At 44.1% G+C, this 17,429-nt stretch overlaps 1 protein-coding gene across 2 annotated transcripts in view; it reads right to left on the bottom strand.

Annotated features, from left to right (window-relative positions):
* The window catches only part of LOC110531183 (probable G-protein coupled receptor 153), a 55,946-nt gene that overhangs the window by 18,375 nt on the left and 20,142 nt on the right, over positions 1–17,429 (bottom strand). The window contains exons 1-3 of one of the 2 annotated variants that reach the window (XM_036988079.1): positions 16,461–16,614; positions 11,925–12,589; positions 4,949–5,378 (exon numbers count right to left, since the gene is read on the bottom strand). In XM_036988079.1, coding sequence (XP_036843974.1) covers positions 4,949–5,378; positions 11,925–12,313 — 819 coding nt within the window. In that variant the 5' untranslated portion in view covers positions 12,314–12,589; positions 16,461–16,614. Of the gene's footprint in view, positions 1–4,948; positions 5,379–11,924; positions 12,590–16,460; positions 16,615–17,429 lie in introns of those variants that run through there. The other variant, XM_036988078.1, reaches the window with a different exon arrangement.

Genomic DNA, 17,429 nt, shown 5'->3' with positions numbered 1-17,429 from the left:
CTGGAGCACAACGAACAGACGGAGCTCTGCTGATGTCAGACAAAATGGCTGCCACCACTGCGAGGGGGCAGCAGGGGGTGGGCAAACATTGCAGGCCTACATAGCAGTATACTGCATGACATTTTAAGAAGATGCAAATGCTTAGTAGCATGCTAAAATGTGTGGAATGCTATGTGACGGGAGTAGGATTTCTTGAGGAATTATCTGAGAGTTGTAGCCTTAGCCTAGTTTGTCACTTGCCTGCTAAAATCATAAGTGCATTACTGAATATTCTACATAAATCTTTCAATCTGCAGTTGAGTTAACATGTCACAGGCGTGTTGCTAGGGGAGTCTTTGAGTGCTTTTCTGAGTGCGAGTGTGTGTGTGTGTTTGTGTGTGAGTGAGTGAGTGAGTGAGTGAGTGAGTGAGTGAGTGAGTGAGTGAATGAATGAGTGAGTGAAAGTGTGCTGTACAGCTTCTTTATCTACATATTTAGGCTTGAGTTTGTAATGGTACATGTATTCATATTCAACCGTTTGATATAGGGACCTCGGTTTGGGCTGCACTGTGAACCCAAATGAATAGATAAAAACACTGACATTTCCATAATGAAAACACTAGGCCTATAGGCTATGCCTGTGCTGCGTTGTAGGCCTATGACTCGGGTAAATCTGAGCTGAAAAAACAACAACATTTCAGGCTATTCCGTTTGAACAACTAGAACCTATGTGCACGTTGTGATGAAAATTCTAATCTTAATTAGTGTTGTCCTTTTGTGAGACGCAGCCGGGAACTAGTTCCGTAAGATAGCGAGTGGTGGGGTCAATAAACCAGAATTGGAGGATCCTCCATCATCGTTTAAATCTCCAGTTTGTTGTCTTCCCAGTCGATTACTACCGCGATGGACAGAGAGTGGTGGACAAAACGTTAACAGTATGTCGCCACGCTCAACGAGACTAGCCTCTGCAGCTGCCAACACCTCAAATATGTTGACACATTTACGCCGACATCACCCCAATATATAAACGAAAGACTGAAACGCAAAGAAACAACAACACAGCATCATATTCCCTCTGCATTCAAGCAGCCCTTGGCAGCTGATTCTGACAGGGCCAAAGAGATTGCAATAGCAAAAGGTAGGCCAGATGTATATATTTTCAGTCTTTGCTTTGTAGTCGTGGATATGCACCCATTCAAATCAAATCACTGTTATTTGTCACATGCACCGAATACAACAGGTGTACAACAGACTTTACTGCGAAATACTTACTTACGAGCCCTTTCCCAACAATTCAGAGTTAAAAAGTGTGTGCTTATGTGTGTTTTGGCGTGTCAGTGTAGTATGTGTGAGGTTGTGGGTAGAATCCAGTAAATGTTAATAGAGCCAGTGCAAAAAAAAGTGTGTCAATGCAAATTGTCCGGGTAGCCATTTGATTAACTGTTGAGCAGTCTTATGGCTTGGGGATAGATGCTGTTCAGGAGCCTTTTAGTTCCAGACTTGGAGCTCCGGTACCGCTTGCTGTGCGGTAGAAGAGAGAACTGTCTAAGCCTTTTTTAGGGCCTGGATAGCAGAGAGCTTGGCCCCAGTGATGTGCCGGGCCGTACTCACTATCCTCTGTAGCGCCTTGTGAGTTGCCATACCAAGCGGTGATGCAGCCAGTCAAGAAGCTCTCAATGGTGCAGCAGTAGAACCTTTTGATGATCTGAGGGCCCATGCCAAATCTTTTCAGCCTCCTGAGGGGGAAGAAACGTTGTTGTGCCCTCTTCAAGACTGTGTTGATGTGTTTGGACCAGGATAGGTCCTTACTTATGTTGACACCGAGGAACTTGAAGCTCTTGACCCGCTCCCCTACAGGCCCATCGATGTCAATGGCCCACCTGTGAGCGGCCCGTCAGGAACTCTAGGATGCAGTTGCAGAGGGAGGTGTTCAGTCCCAGGGTCCTTAGCTTATTGATGAGTTTGGAGGGCAATATTTAGATTTTTTTTTGTCATTTAACAGACACTCTTATCCAGAGCAACTTACAGGAGCAATTAGGGTTAAGTGCCTTGCTCAAGGGCTCATCAACAGATTTTTCACCTAGTCGGCTCAGGGATTCGAAACAGCGACCTTTCGGGTTAGTGGCCCAACGCTCTTAACAACTAGGCTACCTGTCGCCATATGGTGTTGAAAGCTGAGCTGTTTTCAATGAACAGCATTCTCACATAAGTGTTCCTTTTGTCCAGATGGGAAAGGGCAATGTGGAGTGCAATAGAGATTGCGTCATCTGTGCATCTGTTGGGGCGGTATCCAACTTGGAGTGGGTCCAGGGTGTCTGGGATGATGGTGTTGATGTGAGCCATGATCAGCCTTTCAAAGCATTTCATGGCTACAGATGTGAGTGCTAAGGGGCGATAGTCATTTAGACAGGTTACCTTGGTGTTCTTGGGCACAGTGACTATGGTGGTCTGCTTGAAACATGTAGGTATGACAGACTGGGTCAGGGAGAGGTTGAAAATGTCAGTGACGATACTTGCCAGCTGGTCAGCGCATGCTCTGAGTAGGCATCCTGGTAATCCGTCTGGCCCTGCAGTCTTGTGAATGTTAACCTGTTTAAACAGCTGGTGCTCTCATGCATGGTTCAGCATCGCTTGCCTCGAAGCGAGCATAGAAGGCATTTAACTCGTCTGGTAGGCTCACGTCACTGGGCAGCTCGCAGCTGGTTTTCCCTTTGTAATCCGTGATAGTTTGCAAGCCCTGCCACAACCGACATGCGTCAGCCGGTGTAGTAAGATTCAATCTTAGTTCTGTAAGATTCAATCTTAGTCCTGTAAGATTCAATCTTAGTCCTGTATATGCCTGTTTGATGGTTCAATGGAGGGAGTAATGGAATTTCTTATAAGCGTCCGAATTAGTCACACTCCTTAAAAGCAGCATCCTTTAGCTCAGTGCGGATGTTGCTTTCTTGGTACAGGAACAATTGTCAGCAACAACGGTGATTGTCAGCAACTCTTGAAAGTGCTCGAAACACATTACAAACTTCCCTTGCACCCATTTCAGCAAACAAGTAGTACCTGCTCTATATAAGAAAGCCAAAGCCGAAGTTTTCAACTAATTGGCCAATGCACCCTGTAATGGGAGATGTACTGTGCTATAGGCACACCCCCTTTATGAGAATCATCTGACACTGAAGGAGGCAGTGTCATGGTGCGTTCATAACCAAGATGCAAGTCGGTATTTACCACATACAACTGGGAAAAATCCACTTGAACGGCCTTCCAACTGGTAATTACTTGTGGGAAACTCATCTTGAGCACTCACTTCTCCTACATGGTGACCTCTGACGTTACATACTAAGGAAATGGCCTCTATAACAGCATGTTTGGCAGTTAAATGCAACAGCAAAACATTATTCATAAAAAGCAATCTATTCATGTGGTTTTTCAACTCTATAATTTGTTTACATGCATGATAGCCAATTGGCATTTCTCAACGAGATAAAATAACTTGAATGCATCCAACTGCTATTTACGACTTCACAACTGGTAAATTCCCACCTCCCACATGGTTACAAAAGCAGAGTGGAAACAACAGACAATGCCAGAGTCACAACAGACAATGCCAGAGTCACAACAGACAATGCCAGAGTCACAACAGACAATGCCAGAGTCACAACAGACAATGCCAGAGTCACAACAGACAATGCCAGAGTCACAACAGACAATGCCAGAGTCACAACAGACAATGCCTGGAACATTGTGAACGCTGAACATTGTGAATGGCATGTTAATCCCCCTTTGTACCAAAAACCGAACCGTGACCCCAAAATCGCAATACGTACCGTGTTTGGTGAACCATTACACCCTTTACCGATGGCAGAAATGGACTAAGCTACAGCACAGAACAGCTCTATAATTCAACCACCAACTACAAGGCTTGTATAACTGAGTTTTTATGTATTATTATTTGCATTGTAAAGTTTTAACAACAGACTGTATAACCATCCAATACATCTAACCCGTTTTCCCCCCACCACTGCATAAGTGGGGCAGACTTGTGCCAGAGAGGATGTGGGGCGGGGGGACTATGGGGAAAGGCTGCATAAAACCCATATATGTTCTGCACACAAACACACACACACACACACGCATACAAACACACACACAGACACACACAATTTGAACCATGAAAACAACACCACCACAACACAACACAACACAACACCACCACACCACAACACAACACTGTCACTCTTGTCAAGATGGCTCAACACCGCCTCTACTTCCTAAGGTGGTTAAATAAAATTGGCACGCCCCCTCTCCAAATACTACCGCTGCACCCATCGAGAGCGTCCTGACCAGCTGCATCCCGGCCACGGCCTGGACATACATTCAAAACGGTGCATGAGGAAGTCCCACAGCATCATCAAGGACCCCACACACCACAGCCACAGACTGTTCACTTCCTTACCATCGGGCAGACGGTATCGGAGCATCGGGTCTGATACCAACAGGCTCAGACAGTTTCTATCCACAAGACATCAGACTGCTGAACACTTGAACTGAACTGACCACCTGCACTGACTCTCCGCAACTTAGCACACATGCACTCACTCACACACACATACACACAAACATCCACATACACACATATACACCCATGCAACACACACATCATAACTGCTGCTACTAGACTTTTATTTATTACTGCTAAACAGTTTAAACACCTGCTCTCCAATCCCCCCTTTCCCGACACACGTGTAAATATTCTACTATCAATTGTTGAGTGCCGTTCCTACATTTATACTTCTGCTAAACATTTTATTATATTCTACCAGAGCCATTTCCTGGTTATTCTTATTCTTATCTTTTACTATTTCTTATTGTTGTTACGTTATCGAGAGGGAACCTGCAAGTAAGCATTTCATTGGACGGTATATACCATGTGTATCCTGTACATACCACTATTAAAACTTGAAGCTGAACTCACCAGGATGGGGAAGCCGGTGAGGAAGTCATAAATAAAGACGATGCCGCTGATCAGGTAGGTGATCTGCAGCGAGGTCTTGAGCGATTCCGAGCCGTCGATGGACGAGCGCCGCTTGCCCTGAGCGTCCTCCACCACGATGGTGGGCACGTTGAACTTGTTCTTGTCGGCCTTGTGGCCCGCGTGGATGGCGAAGGTCTGGAAGAGGGCAATGCCGATGCAGATGATGCCCATGGCCACGCTGCCGCCGATCAGCAGCAGGAAGCACACGCCGAAGCCCAGGCCGATCTCCGTGACGATGAAGCGGCAGTCGCGGGCATAGAAGCGGTCGATGGTGTCGTGCCAGCCCACGGCGGGCAGTGTGGACAGGATGAAGGACACCATCCAGATGCCCATCACCGTGTGCACCGCCTGCTTCTTGGTATTACTCAACCTACATGGGGGAGGAAGAGGGGGATTGTAAATAACATAATCCCATCTTTGATGTCATAGTTATTCCCTTAAACTGTGGTCTGAAACTCCTGGCTCTATAAACCACACTCCACATGGCTTGCAAAGTGATGTCTAATTCCTACTCGATTCCTATTATTAGACTCAACTTGGGGGAGGAAGAGGAGGGGGGATGTTTGAAGATCTACTCCACATCATCAGAGGACACGATAATAAAATGCCACAAATCTAAACTTCTACATGAGCTTCATGATATTATAAGGATCGGTCTGAGAGAATTTTAATACGATCAAATCAATATTACACGAATAGACTTACTTAATGCACATCATTTCAATATATTCTATGAATAACACCATTCAACTGGATAGAGAGTAGGAGTGGAAATCAATGGAAATGGTTGGTTGATGACCCAGATCATTGCCATGCCCTTTGGTATATTTGTCTCCTTGGTCTATTTAAAGGGTTCTCCCTCACCTCTAAGTAATTGTTTTAGCCCCAGCAATTTGCTCAGAGTGTTAGTTACCTTTGGTAGTATGCATTTGCTATGTGCACGGCACACATAAAAAAAAAATACTGCAGGAGGCTGGGGCCGTTTTTCCTTTTAACACATCTACGAGAGGCGACACAGGCTTTACCTGAACTAAGACACACACACGGTTGCAGCACATGAAAGCACATTCACAAAGTTCCACTGCACAAAAACCGAGTCTGGAATTCAAATCGAACCTGCCGGAGCAATGTTGGTGCAGTGTCATGGTTTAAAGACTGCTGCACTTCTTAGGGCTCTATTCGATCCGCATCGCAGAAGTTCATATTTACAGAATGATTGAAATTTAAAAACCACATTCACGGTAAATGCTGCATATCTCGGCTCAATGGGAAATTACCTTGACATCTCTATGGCAGAATCAGTAACGCTTCAGTTTAACAGATTGAACTAAGCCCTGACACTGAAAAGCAAGTCTCAGGAAGCATTAGTGGTTTTAATATACCCAAAATAAGTCAAGTGATTTTATTTGACCATGATTCAAGCCACTGTCTAAATACACCAATGTGAGTTTGATTAAACAGAGCCCTGAAATTCATTGACTAAACTAGAAATAATTGAAGACATCATGAGACAGTTTATGTTGCAAAGGCCTCTATTGGTTGCCTTACTTATGGATACCCGATTGTCGATTGTATGATTTTTTTGTGGGTTGTTTTTAGAAAGTGGCTACGGTATAAAGGGACTCAAGAGTATCCAGGCAGATTTTCAGAGTTTACTCCGGCTGAGGATGCCCCTCCTCCAACCCCCATAGCCTACCACAACTGTCCGAGAGGAGTTCTGGAGGTAAACCCAAGCTGTCTTTCAGGGGAGAGATCAAAGCCAGCTTCGTCCATCCCCCTCTTCTCTCATCTCCTCTTACCCTCATTCACATCCTTTGATTAATCTCCCTCGCTTCACAGAGACATTGTACGTGTGTCTTTGCACAGAGAATGACACCAACCTCACCAAATGAAGTAAAGTATACAGTATTACGACATATATAAATGGTAGATTTTGATTTGAATTGGTCTGTGCTACATGTATGCAGGGCGATGGGAACAGCGTATAGAGGAAGGCAGCAGCCCTGGGTCTGCCATGTTTGCATTAATCTGCCTTTATCGCTGTGCTAAAGAAGTGGGTCTCTTAGCTGCTGCGAGTCACAGATCGCTAGCCTTTCCTCAAAGTGCCTGAGGTGGGAGCAAAGAGAGGGATTTACGTCATCAAGCTGCTTGAATCTATTACTATAAAACGAGAGGGAGGAAGAAGAGAGGGAGAGAAAAAAACTCCTGAGAGATAGTGAGCACTGGCTGATGAGAACAGATGATGAAGCGTTTGTTTCCAGTGCAATGGCAAAATTCATTATTCAGGCCTTCAGTATGCTCATGTCAGGTAAAGCACGCGGCCATGTGCTTTCAAAAGGAGAAATTGGGTCTGTTTCAGGTGAAAGATGAAAGTGTCACACTCTGATCTGTTTCACCTGTCCTCGTTATTGTCTCCATCTCCTCCAGGTGTCGCTTGTTTTCCCAGTGTATTTATCTCTGTGTTTCCTGTCTCTCTGTGCCAGTGTATTTATCCCTGTGTTTCCTGTCTCTCTGTGCCAGTGTATTTATCCCTGTGTTTCCTGTCTCTCTGTGCCAGTGTATTTATCCCTGTGTTTCCTGTCTCTCTGTGCCAGTGTATTTATCCCTGTGTTTCCTGTCTCTCTGTGCCAGTGTATTTATCTCTGTGTTTCCTGTCTCTCTGTGCCAGTGTATTTATCCCTGTGTTTCCTGTCTCTCTGTGCCAGTTCGTGTTGTATGTTCCAAGTCTACCATCGTTTTTCCCGTACGCCTGCCTTTGCAATTCTCTTTTTCATAGTCCTCCTGGTTTTGACCTTTAACCTGTCCACGACCCTTCTCTTGCCTACTCCTTTTGGATTATTAAACATTGTAAGACTCCAACCGTCTGCCTCCTGTGTCTGCATCTGGGTCTCGCCTTGTGTCATGATAGAAAGAGGTCACATGGAATTACATTGTTAAGAGGAGCTGGAAAAAATGTGTGAGGGTCTTTATGGGGGCGGGGTGAGAAAAAAGATGACTTTGGGGGACAGAAGATGGATAATGTTATTGTGAATCAAGCTTCAGGTCTATAACTGACTCTCGCTTGCTCTTTCTCTATTCCCCCCTCTCTCTTTTTTGAGAGAGCAAGAATCTGTACACAGGTTTCACAACAATTTGGGATGATTTGTTTGGACACAAACCCATAGCTTTAGCTACTCTGAAATTATATTAGGTAAAGATAATTGAGGACAAGCACCGCTTGTTGGGTAAACAAAAATGTTGTTAATTGTATTTTTTTGCCAAAAACCTTGTCTCTGCTGAGCTGGAAAATTGGCCTCGTTAACTATGATCTGGACATCTGTAGACAATTTGACAATAGGAGCTAGAATAAAATATCTGTGCACAGGAAGGGCTATTTAGAGAATCCTTATCAATACACACCATTTGATTAATCTCATTGTCATTAACACACAGTATCCATCTCCCTGTTTTCATTGGGCTGATTCTGACATTCTAAAATGACATTCAGTTTCAAAGTGGTTGAAATTTTACTCTTAAGCTGGTTTGATACCCACCCCCAAACTCATTTGGTTTGCAGTACGGTTTTTGCACACTAAAATGTGTTTGTTCATGTGCACTTGGCCTGCAATTACATCGCTCTTGAGATGCATTCATCTACAAATAATTGTTATGAACTTTTTGATGATCAACATGGGGACAGATTTGCATAACAATAATAACATTCAGACATTTTGAAATTAAAAGCACAAACTTCACTTTTAATCTGTTATTCAAATAACTGTCAAAACCATACCACAGTTGGGGCCTCCTGAGTGGCACAGTGGTCTAATGCACTGCATTGCAGCGCTAACTGCGTCACTACAGATCCTGGTTCAATCCCAGGCTGTGTCGTAGACAGCCACGACCGGGAGACCCATGAGGTGCATAGTTCTCCGGGTTAGGGGATTGTTTGGCCAACCAGGTTGTCCTTATCCCATTGCGTGCTGGCGGGGCGCAATGCACGCTGAAACAGTTGTATGGTGTTTCCCCCGACACATTGGTGGCTTCCGGGTTAAGTGAGCATTGTGTCAAGAAGCAGTGTGGTTGTGTTTCAGAGGTCACACGGCTCTCGACCTTCGCCTCTCCCGTATGGGAGTTGCACCGATGGGACAAGACCGTAATTACCAATTGGGGAGAAGAACATTATTATTTTTTTAAACAAACCGCAGTTGACAAACAAGTTACAAATGGTGGCTTTAAAACATTTCTCCTAGTCCTACAATATACTTGTAGGTCTGAGATTTGAAACATCTTTATTGAGGGGCACGTAAGGTAGAAATGGCACAGAACAGATCGTTCAGATAAGTTGGACTTCCGACTTTGACCCTAATTCATGGTTCCTGTGTTGTTCAAGTAGCGCCAACAAGGATCCCATTACTTCTGATGGTTGTGGAAGCCAGATGGAACTGGATGGAAGTGATGCAGCGGATGCTCTCACAGTCTGGCAAGTCTAGTCCCACACGGGATTACCTGGATTCCACACCAACAGATGTGTCCGGGATAAAGGGAATTCACTGGGAACGCATCACTAACTCTCCTGTTTCTCTAACCCTATGAAACCAAGTCCATCAGACACTCAGTCAGATTCTTCATATTATGATTGGCATGGTTGGAAAGGATGAGTATGACAATGTGTTCTGGGGGAGAGATAATGTAGCCTAGGCTATATTTGGCGAAATTATATGATGTCGCTGTAGCTGAATGCTTTGTCAGAGGGAGGCTGCATTGAATTACTTGAAAGTCTTGAAGAAAAACAACATTTACTGTAGCTGTTAGTAGATTTGCAAATAAACTCACAATGTAGATTACGCTAATTCTAGGCTACTGGAAGGTCATTCATAATTTGTGGTTTATCTAATGCGTGACAAAATGTAACTATGCAATCCCACGAACAGGTGTAACGGTTGTAATTACTAAGTAACCATGTCTACCAATTACTTTTCTATTTTTGCTTCACATTGTTGTCCGATCTCCCAACATTATTTAACTACCATTAAGACAGGTATACGCAACACTTTAAAAAAAGTGGGACCAAAAGCACAATCAATGGCTGCCCCTGTATATACAGTGAATTTGAAAATATCTTCAGACCCCTTGACTTTTTCCACATTTTGTTATGTTACAGCCTTATTCTAAAATTGATTAATTTCCCCCCTCTCATCAATCTACACACAATACCCCGTAATGACAAAGCAAAAACAGGTTTTAAGACATTTTTGCAAATGTATTATACATTTAAAAAATCACATTTACAGGACATAAGTATTCAGACCCGTTACTCTGTATTTTGTTGAAGCATCTTTGGCAGAGGTTACAGCCTCAAGTATTCTTGGGTATGACTCTACAATTTGGGGAGTTTCTTCCATTCTTCTCTGCAGATCCTCTCAAGCTCTGTCAGGTTGGATGGGGAGCGTCGCTGCCCACTATTTTCAGGTCTCTCCAGAGATGTTTGATCGTGTTCAAGTCCGGGCTCTGGATGGGGCACTCAAGGACATTCAGAGACTTGTCCCTAAGCCACTCCTGCGTTGTCTTGGCTGTATGCTTAGGGTCGTTGTCCTGTTGGAAGGTGAACCGTCGCCCCAGTCTGGGGTCCTGAGCGCTCTGGACCAGGTTTTCATCAAGGATCTCTGTGTACTTTGCTCCGTTTATCTTTCCCTCGATCCTGACTAGTCTCCCTGTCCCTGCCGCTGAAAAACATCCCCATAGCAAGATGCTGCCACCACGTTTCACCGTAGGGATGATACCAGGTTTCCTCCAGATGTGACGCTTGGCATTCTGGCAAAATAGTTCAATGTTGTTTCTCAAGGTCTGAGAGTACTTTAGGTGCCTTCTGGCAAACTCCAAGCAGGCTGTCATGTGCCTTTTACTGAGGAGTGGCTTCCGTCTGGCCACTCTACCATAAAGGCCTGATTGGTGGAGTGGTGCAGAGATGATTTTCCTTCATCGCCCCAGAGGAACTCTGGAGCTCTGTCAGAGTGACCATCGGGTTCTTGGTCACCTCCCTGACCAAGGCCCTTCTTCTTCGATTGCTCAGTTTGGCCGGGCGGCCAGCTCTAGGAAGAGTCTTGGTGGTTTCAAACTTCTTCCATTTAAGAATGTACTCTTGGGGACTTTCAATGCTGCAGAACGTTTTGGTACCCTTCCCCAGATCTGCCTCGACACAATCCTGTCTTGGAGCTCTACGGACAATTACTTCGACCTCATGGCTTGGTTTTTGCTCTGACATGCACTGCCAACTGTGGGACCATATATACATAGGTGTGAGCCTTTCCAAATCAAGTTCATTCAATTGAATTTACCACAGGTGGACTCCAATCAAGTTGTAGAAACATCTCAAGGATGATATGATCAATGGAAACAGGATGCACCTCAGCTCAATTTTGAGTGTCATAGCAAAGGGTCTGAATACTTATATAAATAAATGAGGTATTTCAGTTTTTTTTTATATACATTTGGAAAAATGTATAAAAACCAGTTTTCGCTTCATCATTATGGGGTATTGTGTGTAGATTGATGAAGAAAGAATATAATTGTATCAATTTGAGAATAAGGCCGTAACATAACAAAATGTGGAAAAAGTCAAGGGGTTTGAATAACTTCCGAATGCACTGAATGCCTTTCCACTTTTCTTTTGGACGTGCAACTTTTCACAGCATCTGTAGAAACAGGACAAACAAACATAGTCACTGTTTGTGTGCGTCTGTAAGTTATTGTTCCTATGTATAAGTTCGTATATGGAGTGCGAAAAATATAAAATGAAAAAATATATATATTATTAAAAAAAAAGAAACCAATGGAAAAGATACGGGACACTCGCACAAGAGAGTCCACCCACCCGCAACAACACACAGCAAGAGAGAAGCAATCAAACTAGACGCCAGTTCTTCCCCACACATACCTGTAGTTGACGGGCCAGCGTACCATCCACATGCGGTGGTAGGAGAGTGAGGTGACTGAGAAGCAGGTGACCAGCGTCAGGGTGTAGAAGGTGGACACGAACACCTTGCACAGGCCCTCGTTCCATTGATAGCTGGAGTGCTGTCGGCGCAGAGTGATGACGCAGTACATGGTGATGGGGATGGCCATGTTAAGGATGTGCGTGCCGGCCAGCGTGCAGATGAGGAACTCCAGCGGCTTCCACTTCTTCTGCTTGGCGCTGACGCTCAGGATGCCCCAGGCGTTTGCCAGGATGGACACGGCTGAGCACACCAGCCAGGCCAGCGCGTTGGTGCTGATCACTTCGCTCACCTCATCCTCATCCATGGCGGAGCGCGGGGACGATGCCATCGGGGGGCGGGGCGGCGGCGAGAGGAGAGGTCACAGCGGAGGAGGAGGAAACGGCGTTGGTAGTGGTGGAGGCGGGCAGGAGGGGGCGCAGGGCACAGCAGGGCGACTCGGGCATCCTACCGGGGCGGACAGGCACTTTCCACAGGATAGGTGGTGCAGCAGGGGACAGAGGGCATGGTGGTGGCAGCAGCAGGAGAGAATGAGTAGAAGGGGAGGGTGAAGGAGGGGGAGAGACTGGGGAGGAGTGGCCAAGCCCAGCCAGTGTCACTAACAGGCCTGGAGAGGGTGAAAAGGAAGAGAAAAGAGGAGGGGAGGGGAGAAGGATACAAAGAGAGATGATAAAGGAGTAATAGTTTACATTCACATTACTTCAATACATAACAATTCCAATTCAATTTTAACAATCAACTGATAGGCCACTCATTCTAAAACACTTATGGTGAACATGGTGCAAGTGAAGGCAGGTTAATTTCATGTGCAACCAAAGAGAATTTGACCACACACTCCAGCAAAGTTTACAATTTCGACCATCTATTAGGTTCATTGGCTGAATCCAAAACTAGACTCTGCGGTAGGCTACGGATGCTCTAAGGTAGGCTTCACTATTCACTGCCATGTCCTGCAACTGGCCCCAACTTGGGGAATTTCACAATCTGGAAATAATGAAATGGTGCCAGTAACACGAAATCCAATTCTTGCTTCTGATTCAAACTGCCGGTGCTGTAAAGCAATATTGTATAGTTCAATACAGTAGCACACCAAGATGCTACTGTATTGAATACATTTTTATCACATTTATTCCCAATAATAGATATGGCCAGTATGGTAATAGGACATATGACAATGTGTCAATCAACTCCCTGTTTTCCATAAAATGTCTGTATGAACAGCATAATTACCCCCAAACAATCCACATGCCACTCTTTTCACATCAGCCATCTGCAGGTATGTGTACACTGCATTATGCTCTTTGATCAGCATTCAAAGCTATTTTCTCAGTCAAATTGCCCTTGCTAGAGAGAATACACAAAGGAGATCCGTTTTCCCCCACACCACAGTGAAGTGTAAAACACTTGGCGCAGCTGGAGTGTTGTCAATTCACTTCTATTTCCTGTCTGTTTTGTTGTCTGGAGAGTGATGTGCCCTGGGCCATACCCCAAGGAGAGACACTCAAAATGAGTGAGATGTCATCGCTCAGGCCTCTCGTACAAAGGCTAGCCAACTTATCCGAGTTCCTGCCTCCAACAGCTATTGCATTGTTTTGTGGTGCTAGCTTTCGGTTTGAGCTTTACATTCAGGGTTGCATTGCAAAAAGATACACTACATGACCAAAAGTATGTGGACAACTGCTCGTCGTACATCTCATTCCAAAATCTTTCTCAAACTGTTGCCACAAAGTTGGAAGCACAGAATCGTCTGGAATGTCATTGTATGCTGTAGCGTTAAGATTTCCCTTCACTGGAATTAAGGGGCCTAGCCCGAACCATGAAAAACAGTCCCAGACCATTATGCCTCCTCCACCAAACTTTACAGTTGCCACTATGCATTAGGGCAGGATCTCTTGGCATCTGCCAAACCCAGATTTGTCCGTCGGACTGCCAGATGGTGAAGCGTAATTCGTTGCTCTGGAGAACGAGTATCCATTGCTCCAGAGTCCAATGGCGGTGAGCTTCACACCACTCCTGACGACGCTTGGCATTGCGCATGGTGATCTTAGGCTTGTGTGCGGCTGCTTGGCCATGGAAACCCATTTCAATAAGCTCCCAACAAACAGTTATTGTGCTGACTTTGTTTCTAGAAGCAGTTTGGAACTCAGTAGTAAGTGTAGCAACCAAGGACAGATGATTTTTAAGCGCTTCAATACTCAGCAGTCTCGTTCTGTGAGCTTGTGTAGCCTACCACTTTGTGGCTGAGCCGTTGTTGCTCCTAGATGTTTCCACTTCACAATAACAGCACTTACAGTTGACAGGGGCAGCTCTAGCAGGACAAACTGACTTGTTGGAAAGGTGGCATCTTATGACGGTGCCACGTTAAAAATGACTGAGCTCTTCAGTAAGGGCATTCTACTGCCAATGTTTGTCTATGGAGATTGCATGGCTGTGTGCTCGATTTTATACACCTGTCAGCAACGGGTTGGGCTGAAAAAGCTGAATCCACTAATTTGAAGGCGTGTCCACATACTTCTGACTATATAGTGTATGTTATGTTACAGAGTAGTGTTTTTAATCATCTAAATCAATCCATCACTCAATCAACCAACTACATTCTACACTAAGGGAAACTACTGGGTAAAGATCAGATTAACGTAAACTTTTGGTTGATATTTGACTGAATTCCCATTTAGCAAGCACTTATTGGACCACTGCTGGTTATGAGACAGCACACCACTGCAGGCAGGCAAGTCAATGTCAGAACCTTGTCATTATATTGATGACTAGTGATGGCGGGAAAAATCGATACAGTAGAGTATCACAAAATAATTTTTTGAAGAGATTATATTTATTCTAAGGATCGATTCTCAAAATAAATAAATAAATAAAGTATATTATTTTTTTCTTCTTCTTGTAGGTAGTTAACGTTAGCTAGCGCTAGTCATTTGTACCTAGTCCAAAACTCTGGTATTTCTCCTTTTATAGCTTGGCCTCAATATTTTTGTGAGCCAATATGTTTTTAGTACTACATGTCTGATCAAACATTTTCTCATGGCTCTCTCTTGTCCCTCTGCAGCAGACATATAGTGAGCAATATGTTAGGAACATTGTATCGCAATACTTATAGAATTGTAAATAAATCGTGATATATATAGAATCGCAACACATATCGTATCGGCACCTAAGTATTGTGATAATATCGTATATTGAGGTCCTTGGCAATTCCCACCCTACTGATGACAGCCAATATGGTAGTGTGCTGCTAGCACAGCATGAGGTTACTAATTGGGAGAAGTCCCAGGTACAGGAAATAAATGCAGGTTAGCGTTTTTCGTCATTAATCGTGTACTGGACGCAGCTCTGCAGAGTAGTCACTTGCTAGCAAAGCCACCAAGTCATAAAATCTGATTTGAAACTTGACCCTAACTCTAACCTTAACCACACTGCTAACCCTTGTGCCTAACCCTTAAATTAACATCAAAAAGCTTTAATTTAATTTTTACAATATAGTCCATTTTGAATTTGCAATTGGCCCATCTAGCGCAAATTGCTCAGTTCTGCCTCCAGGACAAGACTCTTCCCAATTAACATTAACCTGCAAAATAAGTGAATTATTATTATTGCAATACTGCTCAAGATATTGTTGCTAACCATTTGAAAGATGATGATGAAAAAATTGCAAACTATCCCTACAACTCTGGGCATGTCTTTTTGCTGTCAGCGCATACCAAACCCCCGACACATCACAGATTCAGCCACAGAGCAGCCTGAATCCCATTATAGGGCCAACCCAGCCAAGCTGTACTGGGCTGGCCTTGTTACACATCCCACCATAGTTACTGGAACCGCGCTGGAAATATCAGCCCTATTGTGTGAATCAGGTCATGGAGAAGGCCAGCTAAAAGCTTTCTCAGAGATTCTTGTGGTTTCCTGTAGAGAATGATGATGACCAATAGCATAAGCATAAAGGGGCAAGTGGTGGCACCTAATAAATTGAGTCTACAGACAGGTTGGAGCCATTGGAGTCCTTTTATAAGCAGAAGGCTCAGACATTCATAATGATGTAAACCTAGCCTTATCAAAATGCCCAGGTCACAGCTGCCTCCCAAACTTACCCATGAGATGCACTTAGAGCATAATTCTAACAAAATCTTGATTTGAAATTATTGTGGGTGCAGCAATTGAGCAATATTACACTGAACAAAAATCTAAACTCAACATGCAAAAATGTCACAGATTTTTACTGAGTTACAGTTCATATAAGGAAATCAGTCAACTGAAATAAATTAATTATGCCCTAATCTATGGATTTCACATGACGGTGCAGGGGCTCAGCCATGGCTGGGCCTGGGAGGGCATAGGCCGACCCACTTGGGAGCCAGGAATGAATTTTACTTATCTGGTTCATAAATCATTTAAATAGGTTTGCTAAATTAATCTAATCACCCAGCCTCGTGAATTATGCATGGATGCTTAGGCTAATGTTGTATTCTTACCTTATGAAAGATTGCTCCCGCAGACTATTCCAATCTTTCTGTGATATTACTTTTGCTGTAGTCCACAAAAGTCGTGGTCAGTCCTTACATTCCGAATTGAGGAACGACACTGGCGACCATTAACATCAATCCAACAGTGTGATTTCGAAAATGAACAGGCAGATTTGAAACAGTATCAGCACAGCTGTACGTGGCCATTATTGTAGCGTGCACATCCTTTGTCCTATTTGGAGAAAATAACGTATATGCTTAGTTCCCTGTGGCAGTGGGAGTAAACCGCAAAAATAAGAAATTATTTATTGGGACAATATCATTTTCTTGGTTGTCATCTCCTCTGTGCTTAGCCTATATTTTGAACATCTATACAATACATTATTGATGCGTAATTTCAACTACCCATTTTTTGTCTTTCCCCTGATTGAATATTATTATTTGACTCAAAGGAGAAAAGACTCCTAAGATCTATTTTGATCCAGATGTCATTGCAAAAACATTAGAACTATACTGAACAAAAATATAAAAGCAACATGCCATTTCAAAATTTTACTGAGTTACAGTTCATTAAATTAAATCAGTCAATTGAAATAAATAAATGAGGCACTAATCTATGGATTTCACATGACTGGGCAGTGGTGCAGCCATGCGTGGGCCTGGGAGGGCATAGGACCACCCACTTGGGAGCCAGGCCAACCCACTGGGGAGCTGGCCCAGCCAATCAGAATGTTTTTTTCCTCACAAAAGGAAAGAATTACAGACGCACATACTCCTCAGATTCATCAGCTGTCCGGATGGCTGGTCTCAGATGATACCGCAGGTGAAGAAGGCGGATGTAGAGGTCCTGGGCTGGCGTGGTTACATGTGGTCTGCGGTTGTGAGGTCGGTTGGACATACTGTGGCATTGTGTTGTGTGACAAAACTGCACATTTTAAAGTGGCAATTTATTGTTCCAAGCACAAAGTGCACCTGCGT

The sequence above is a fragment of the Oncorhynchus mykiss genome, chromosome 9 (assembly GCF_013265735.2).
Source record: "Oncorhynchus mykiss isolate Arlee chromosome 9, USDA_OmykA_1.1, whole genome shotgun sequence".
Lineage (NCBI taxonomy): Eukaryota > Metazoa > Chordata > Actinopteri > Salmoniformes > Salmonidae > Oncorhynchus > Oncorhynchus mykiss.
This window is presented reverse-complemented; position numbering and strand designations above follow the sequence as displayed.